The following is an 8,735-nucleotide window of genomic DNA, read 5'->3' on the forward strand; positions in this document are numbered from 1 at the left end:
GTTTTCGTCGTCGTAGATCTTAAGCTCCCTACTGTTTTGCTGACGATGGCAAAGAAACGGACAAAAATGAAAAACGCACGTGCAGGGCGTGCAAAGCTATTGTTTTTTCCCACTAAATATGCAAATTTGTGACGTTCTCGTTGACGTCGCCGTTATCGTTGCTAAAGCTCCCTAATTTGTTTCTTTTAATTCTTAATACAGAACTCTAATAAACAACTGAGTAGTAGATAGACCATTTTACATTTGTTTGCTCAGCGACCTAGCCTATGAACGGCTGTACTAACATTACAAAAGCAAGAAGGTTTGTATCAGAAAAGGGTCACCGGCAGCCTGGCTTCCATTCTTAGGCAAGGTAACTTAGCTGCTGCTGTAAAATGGTCTATTGAGCGAGAATACTTTGGGCGGCGCAGAGTCATAAAAGGGTAAAACTGTACGTGAAAAAAAGGTGCACGTCATTAAAAAAAGCCTTCATTATGACAACCCTAAGAATGTCAATTACCAGATTAATCTAATTCTTGCAATTGCTTTTACGGTCATGACACGATTTATCGAAAAGTCATTCCAAATTATTCTAGCTAATTTTTTTCTTTCCATTGGTATAAAAGTTCAAATGTAACAAAAAGATATTCATATACATATAAATTTCTGTTTCAATTCTTGCGCACCCTTATCTCGTCTTGGACAAAGCTAAAGGCATCTGAACCTCTGGATTTACCTACAAATGAAAAAGCTGTCCCCTGACTTGGAGCTGGATGTCTCGACCGAACTCTAGAAACGCCGCTTAAAAAAGAAGGTTGAATTGATTGGTGAGGAATATTCTGAGAACCTGTCCGTAAGAGAACATTTTCAGGTAGCGTTACACGAGGCTCGGAATATGTGTTGTGTGACAAGTCGTGACAAAAAGTGAATGAACCACTAGAAGAGTTAATTGGTCCGGGGATGGAGCCTGCAAAAGTAGAACAGGCAGGTCTTGTAGTACTCACATCTCCAGGATTCACTGCAGGAGAAATAAGACTGTCAGACGACTTTGCGCCTGTGTTGCGCAAAGGGTCGAATAAATCGGTTACTTGGTCATTTGCGAGCTCCTGTTCCTTTATATCAGAACTAGTGCCTCTGATTGTCTCCGTCAAACCGAACAATTCATCTATATCTGATTCTGGATTTCGATCTGATGTTGTTGAAGTATTATTATTTCTGGATATGTTATTCTCATTGAGAATAGAGAGTCCTTGGAAAGCACCTGAAACTTCAGAAGGAACGTGCACTCCTTGAGCAGTAACTGGAGACTGTTTTAGGCTTGTAGAACTTTGTTCCTGCTATCAAAGGAAAAGTAAGAAAAAGGTGAAGGTGAAAACATCAAGCTTCTTACAAAGTGATTTTTGTCGCGTGGAACTTTGGACAAATCTTAATTGGAGCCACTAGTGGGGCACAAGGGGATGGAAGACTCTCTGTAATAATATCCCTTATTTCGTCTCGATACAACAACAAAAACAACAACTTTATTCTACCCTTACAATCACAAGAACGAATTTTACATACAACAATGAAATGAGATTTAGAAAAGAGGGTATCAGTTTCCAAAAATGACTAGAGAGTTAAACAACTAGGTAACCAAATTGCATAAAATAAAATACAATACAGTAACTAAGGTCGAAAACACAGAAAAAAAATTACTACAATATTTATCTAATAAAAAAAATACATCTACCTTAAAGCTGCAGACAAACCATTCAAAGCAAAATAAAGGCACAGAAAAATAACTACCCAAATATAAAAAAAAATCAGAGCAAGAAACGACATTGATATTTGCTTTAAAATTGTCTAAATTTCCCGAAAGAGCTTAACTTGATAATATACACTATGACCGATATCTCTGATTCAGCAACCTCCGCTTTTAAACCGCTCATTTTAGCGCTTCGAAGCCTCAACAGGACGTGGCAACATTTGGTAGTTGATTTACGTGTGCAAGGAGACGGCGAAAGAGATGGGTGGAAGACTATTTCCCATCGGTAAATTTTACTTTTTGCTCTTTGTTTTGCCACACGTCTCGCTAAAATAGTCTTAGCTTCTTACAGCCCGCGTGCCTTTTCAGAACATTTGACAACGCATAAGAGTTTTCGGTAGGAGTATCCTCAAAAGATCGACAGTCTCGGTCAAAAATGTTTTAGCACAGACGGAAATTTGCCCCCTCTCCCCCTTCAATGTCGATGTTTATGAGTTCCAGTGCAAAACCCAACCGGTAAACGCAACATTGAAGGGAGGGAAGATGAGGAGTATGTTCTAAATAGCTTGGATGCGATATACGTGCAGTTCTAGCGAAGAATACAACTATTTATAACAGAAGTTGTAGTTCGGTTTTTTCTTCGTCTTCGGTACTCAACATATTTGAAAAATAAATGTAAGGGAACTTCTTGAAAGGATATAATAATAATAATAATAATAATAATAATAATAATAATAATAATAATAAGAGTAGAGTGGCGAGTAGAGCGGACGTGTATTTTCGTCCTCTGAAAGCCTGCCAAGTTTAGAGGGTCAAATCCATTTCATAAAGTATTTTTAACTACTTGGTTACTTGCTCATGCAAGTTGGCGACTCAAAACACTTATTCACACCGATTTTAACGTTGTTAATATCAGATATTTTAAGTTTTTAACTTCACTCAATTTGAATCGAATGGCAACTGAAGAAGATGGAATGTCAGGGCAGGAAGGATGCGAAAGAAACCGCCAAATTGGCAGAAAGCCGACAGGAAGAGTACGATGGACGGATGAGATGATAAGCGATTTACTGCAATGCAAAAGGAAGGCACTGGAATTAGCATCATCAAGCTACCCTCCACGCCAAGAGAACGGGCGAAAGAAAGGCTACATGAAAATAATGAAAGAACTGTGGGACGAATTGGGATACCAGGGTCATGATTTTACGTGCCAGAACCTAAGAGATCAAGCGGCGAGGCACGAAAAATCACTGGGGAATGTTGGAGAAACTATTTGCGAACGAGTTGGGACAAGGAGACCACCTACTGAAAATGAAAGAGAAATCTGCGATATGCTTGATAATAATTCTCAATCTTTGCAAACACAAACTTTTGAAAATGCAAAAGAGCCAGAGTTACAGCACTCTGTCCCACAGGAATCGATGTGTCAAGAAACAAAGCTTTTGTTGGACTCGGCTATCAAGATATTTGACTCAATTAGTTCAGAGCCCGGGGAATTCATGAATCGGGACATTGACACCAGAACAAAAGAAAGACCAACTCAAAAAGGAATTGAAAACATCAATAAAGCCATCACCGAACTGACAAAAACCACGAGTTTCCAAACTAACGACCCCTTTGTTTATCTGTGGATCGCAAATTGTGCGCTTTACGCAGTCACTGTAGCGTTCCTTCTGCATAAAGGATGGAAAAAACAAAAAAGCTCAACATCACAAACGACACAAGACAACTATCAAAACAAAATGAAAGCTAAATACGAAAGAAAAGTATCTGAAATGCGGAAAAAGATCTCTATAGCTGCAGCAGAAGTAGAAAGATTAAAAGCGAATAAAAAGATCACGAAAAAAGGAAGGAGAAATAGAGCCGTACTGCTGGAAGAATGCAAAGTCTTGTCCGTCACGCAACTAGTGAATTACATGGAAAAGAAAAAGTCGACTGTGAGAAGATTAAAGAGAGAGTATTCGCGGAGAAAAAAGCAACAGCAATCCAGAGAACTCAACAACCAGTTCCAGACTGACCCAGGGCGTATATACGCAAAGTTCGGAGAAATGATAGCGGAAGTTAAGGATCTAAACAGACCTAAGTACAAACCTCGCCAGAGCACTATCAGTGATGAAACAGATGCCAATAAGTTTGAAGACATCGAAGAAGCAATCTCATTTTGTAGGCAAGTGTGGATTGAAGTAGGAACAGGAAAAATAAATTCTACATTGATTGATTATGTAAGAGAGGCAATTAATAAATATGTCCCACCACAATCAAATGAGAATTTTGCCCTTGAATCAACTGAAGCAGTGAAAACTATCACGAAGAAAAGAAATTGGAGCGCTCCTGGGCCAGATAGAATCGCCAACTATTGGCGGAAGAAAGCACATGCGCTGCATGAGGGTGTGACCAAATCGTTCCAATCCATCGGCCAGAGCCGTCCTTCTGAATACCCCATGTGGTTTGCCGAGGGAAAACGACGTTGATCCCTAAGCCAGGAGAATTTTCAAGTAGCAACCAAAGACCAATTACCTGCTTGAACACTATGTATAAGTGGTTCACATCATGCTTATTAGGACCAATGGATTGTCACCTAAATGAATATGGCCTAATGGAGGGAGAACAGAGAGGCGCCAAATCAGGATGCAGTGGCACTGTTGATAACCTGCTCATTGATAGAATGGTCACACAAGACTGTCACAGAGGGAAACGCAACTTGAGCATGGCCTGGATTGATGTCAAGAAAGCTTTTGACTCAGTTGACCATGAATGGCTTGTTGAGATGATGATTCTACACAGATTTCCAACCTGGCTGTGCCGCACTATCGAGAGCCTGTGCAACAGCTGGAACACGAAAGTCGTCGCAAAGACGAAGCAGGGGATAGAGAAGTCTGAAGTGATACAATTCAGACGCGGCCTCCCTCAGGGAAACTACGAGCTTCGGAGGGGTACAAGTTGTCCAAACCCTTAAGCACAAAGATCACGGATTTGCTGTATATCGACGACCTTAAGGCGTTTGCAGCGTCAGAGATCAAACTCAACAAGGTGCTGAAGTCAACCAAGAGTGCGATGCAAGATATAGGCTTAGAATGGAACCCAAAGAAATGCGCGACCGTCCATGTAAGGAGAGGCGTACAGGTGAAGGATGAAACCGGAGTGCAGTTGGATGACGGAGCAGTACTGACAAATCCAAAGGAAGGAACTTATTACAAGTTCCTGGGAACATTAGAGAATCTAAAACAAGATGACAAGTTAGCTCTGAATGTTGCAGCCAAAGAATACCTACAACGCATGTCAGTCATCTGGTCAAGTCCACTGTCAGATCACAACCGCGTAGCTGCATCGAACCAATTTGCCCTTCCCATACTGGGGTATCTAATGTGGACCCAGAACTGGCCAATAGCAGAGCTTAGGCAAATCGACAGAGAAGTTCGAAAAATCCTCGTTGAGAGCGGCGGCAAACACCCCCTAGGCTCGACAGCATTACTGTACCTCCCGAGGGAAAAGGGGGGCGGCGGCTGAAATCAGTAGAGCAAGAATACAAACTCGTCAAGATAAAGGCTGCTCTGAAAGTCTACAAGAATCTGGAACCGACCATTGCAGTTGTGAGAAAGTTTGAAGAAAGAGCAAGTGAGGTGGGACACCATTCATTTTTAAAGGATAGCATGAAGTATGCAGCAGAGCTCGGTCTTGGCCTGGACCTTGAGCACCTGTCACCCTGCATCACCCAGGGGGGAGTAAAAATCACAGACAAGAAGACCAAAGTTGCTTTGAAGGAAACTGTAGAAAAGCAGAATACGCAGGCTGTGAGGGAAGAGAGGTGGCAAGGAAAGCTAGTACACACAAGTAGGTGGGAGGATGAAAGTCTGAGTAAAGCAGGCTGCTTTGCTTGGCTTAAGGACTGGACGTTGTGTCCGTCTAACACCGTTGCAGGAGTGATCGAGCTCTACGAGCAACTATTGCCAACACGAATATATTACAGTCACAAGGTGCGAGCCCGACCACCTACTGAAGTGGCATGTAGGCTATGAGTAGATCAGCAGAAACAGTTCAGCATATTCTAGCTGGATGTCCCACCTTGGCCCAGAACAAGTACTTGGAAAGGCACAATAACGCCTTGAAGATCCTGTTCTTCGAGATCCTGAAGGACGCAAACCTTATTGACAAAGTCCCACCATGGTTCTCCCAAGTAAAACCCAAACCGTTATATGAAAACGACCAGTTTCAAGCCTACTGGGATGTCCCGCTCTATGCTGAGCACACCGAGGTGAGAGCAAACAGAATCGATGCCCGTTTTATCGACCACCAACAGGAGAAGGTGATAGCACCAGAGATGAGCTGTCCATGGATTGATAACCGAACAAGTAAAGAAGAGGAGAAGACAGCCAAGTATGCCCCCTAAGATGGGAGATAAAGCGACAGTACCCTGGGTACGATGTGCAACAATACAACATTTTTATTGACGCGCTAGGTGGATGGTCCACAGACATGGAGGAGGGAATGACTGGAATTTACTCGGGTCAAGAGTGAGAACTAAAGGAGTCCTGCTAAAGATGCAGAAATCGGTCTTATCAAGCTCTCTTAATATTGCCCGCACTTTTAAAGTAATCACATAAACTTTATGAGCAATATAACACGAATTTCATTTCAGCAAAGGATATTATTTTGTCAAAATATATATATATATATATATATATATATATATAGGGAGACTGTAAGTCGGTTTTCTCGTGGAACAGTGCTCAATACGTTAAAGCAGAGCGGAATAAATATTTTAAGAGGAAAAAAGGACGCAACTACATTTCCCGACAAGCCTGTTTCGTGAATCGCTTCACTCTTCAGGGGTTTATATATATATATATATATATATATAATTTTTTTTTATTATCATTATTCTTTTTTTTTTTTTAATTTTAGCAGTCACTTCTTTTATATTTTCACATAGTTTAATAGATTTAAGTGGATAATACTTTTAGGAAGATATTTGTTAATAGGACTTGAACATGGTGTTTTTAAGGAGCTCCTGGGTTACGATTAACGCCCCAGGTAGCTTTTAGGTATTGACATTCAAAAGTTTCAAACTGTCATAATAATAATAATAATAATAATAATAATAATAATAATAATAATAATAATAATAATAATAATAATAATAATAATAATAATAATAATAATACTCGGATACCCCTCGGATTTCAGAGTAGCTAGTAGCTAATATCTCCGAGCATTGAACATAAATAATTGTTAAGAATTCCAACTTGCGGGAGGCAAACCATGGCTACTTTACAACTGCGCCAAGAAATTGAAGCAGGGACTACCTGAAACCAATTCAGTGAGTGGTCAGAACGCGGTCTCGAACCCGGGATCTCCGGATCTCAACGCACGGGCCCTAAGCACTCGGTCACACTGCCGCCACCGTTTCTGAAGCGTTTCTCCACCGTTTGAGGAGTTTCTAAAAACGCTGATAAACCTGTAGACTCACCATGTGGAAACTCATTCCAGAGAACAATGTTGTTGAGTCATCAGCTTCAGATCGCTGTGAGCCAAAACCACGATCTATCTGGAAATTATACAAGGAAAACGTATCGAACACATCGATAGTAACTCTCTTTATTATATCTCTCTGGTAATATGCGCGATGCTCTTGCAAGTTTTTCATGTCTTTTCTCATACGTAAACTTGTAAAACTTTTTAAATCTTACAAGCAACTTTTTCAAACTGCCAAGAATAATTTTGTTTTTCGAATTTTGACACGGCATCTTTGTAGCAGTTGAACCTTCCACGTGACTTCAACTAGTCTCCTCTCCGGTGCGGGTGATTAACACAGATCTAGAGATATAATAAACACCTTTCTAACCTCGTTTTCTCGGTCCAAACTGTAAAATTACGGATCCTCGTTTTTTACGGCCCAAGTGCGAAAATTCGGTCCGTAATTTTACAGTACAGACCTCGAACTCGGTTAGTAAGACGTATATAGTCACTCACTTGTTCATTCGTCATTTAGGGCCTGTTTACATGGAGGTGGGGTAGCCCTCCTAGATGGGTAACCCGCCAAGGTGGGGTAACTCCCTTGTCCATAAAGCTCTCATTTTTTCAGCCTCGCATTTACATGATAGGTGAAGTAACCCGCCGAGGTAGGTTTCCCGGTCTGCCAGACCGAGTGACCCGCCAAGCCGGGGTCGTCTCGTGTCTCGATATACTGCCTTTGGCAGAGACGTTATCAGCGTTGCGTTGATAACAAACGAGAAGCCACAGCACTGAAAAGTTGAATCAAGAGAAGCTAGTGAGAGTCAAAGAGCATTAACCGCCAAAGTACATCCTTCACCCACCATTTTTCATTTTTACGTACTTAGCATTCACGCAGTAGCCACGAAAATGGTCACCCGGGACCCCAGGGTGGTCAGATTGCATGTAAACGCGAGCTATTTTTCGACCCCACTCTATCTCCATGACAACAGGCCCTTAATAGGCGTTCTTCAGTAGTAGGTATCAAAATCAATGAAAAAACCTTTGTTACAATTTCCACGCTCCACAGTTTGTGATCACTAAACTTTGATATTCGATAATTTTAAAAGAGGTTTGAATCGATGGAAAATTCCTTACATTTTCTAAATCCAGTAGGTCAACACCATTTGAAAGATGGCGCAGAATGGCTATTGTTTGTAGGACATATACTTGCTTTCTGGCATAAATTACTTTTGTCTCACTTGAACTCCCATGTGGGTTCTTAATAGACTCCAATTGGTTGCGGTTAGTTTCTTACAAATGCAAATCTACAGGAAAATGCTAGGAGGTGCGAATACCCAGTGGAATAACTGTCCATCAAATGTACAAGCAGTTTGCAGGCAGTAGATTTCCGAACAAACCCGATCACTCCGAATAGTTTGATAGAAAATCCTGCATCTCATTTGCGACATGATTTGCGACAGCTTAATTTAAGCCCGGTTCCCACTTTTGCAATAAGCACAAGTACAAGCGTAAGTATTAGGGGATTGTGGGAACCGGCTTGAAATAAACTTGAAATGAGCAT

General features: G+C 41.1%; 1 protein-coding gene across 1 annotated transcript; it reads right to left on the bottom strand.

The window, feature by feature from the left end:
- Positions 1 to 329: 329 nt before the first annotated feature.
- LOC138060631 (uncharacterized) lies at positions 330 to 8,337 on the bottom strand. The gene is made up of 3 exons (XM_068906468.1): positions 8,309 to 8,337; positions 7,188 to 7,265; positions 330 to 1,316 (listed from the first exon to the last, which is right to left on the bottom strand). The coding sequence occupies exons 2-3, from the start codon at positions 7,200 to 7,202 to the stop codon at positions 651 to 653; spliced, it is 681 nt and encodes a 226-aa protein (XP_068762569.1). The 5' UTR covers positions 7,203 to 7,265; positions 8,309 to 8,337; the 3' UTR covers positions 330 to 650.
- Positions 8,338 to 8,735: the final 398 nt, after the last annotated feature.

This window comes from Montipora capricornis, chromosome 8, assembly GCF_036669925.1.
Source record: "Montipora capricornis isolate CH-2021 chromosome 8, ASM3666992v2, whole genome shotgun sequence".
NCBI classification, from domain to species: domain Eukaryota; kingdom Metazoa; phylum Cnidaria; class Anthozoa; order Scleractinia; family Acroporidae; genus Montipora; species Montipora capricornis.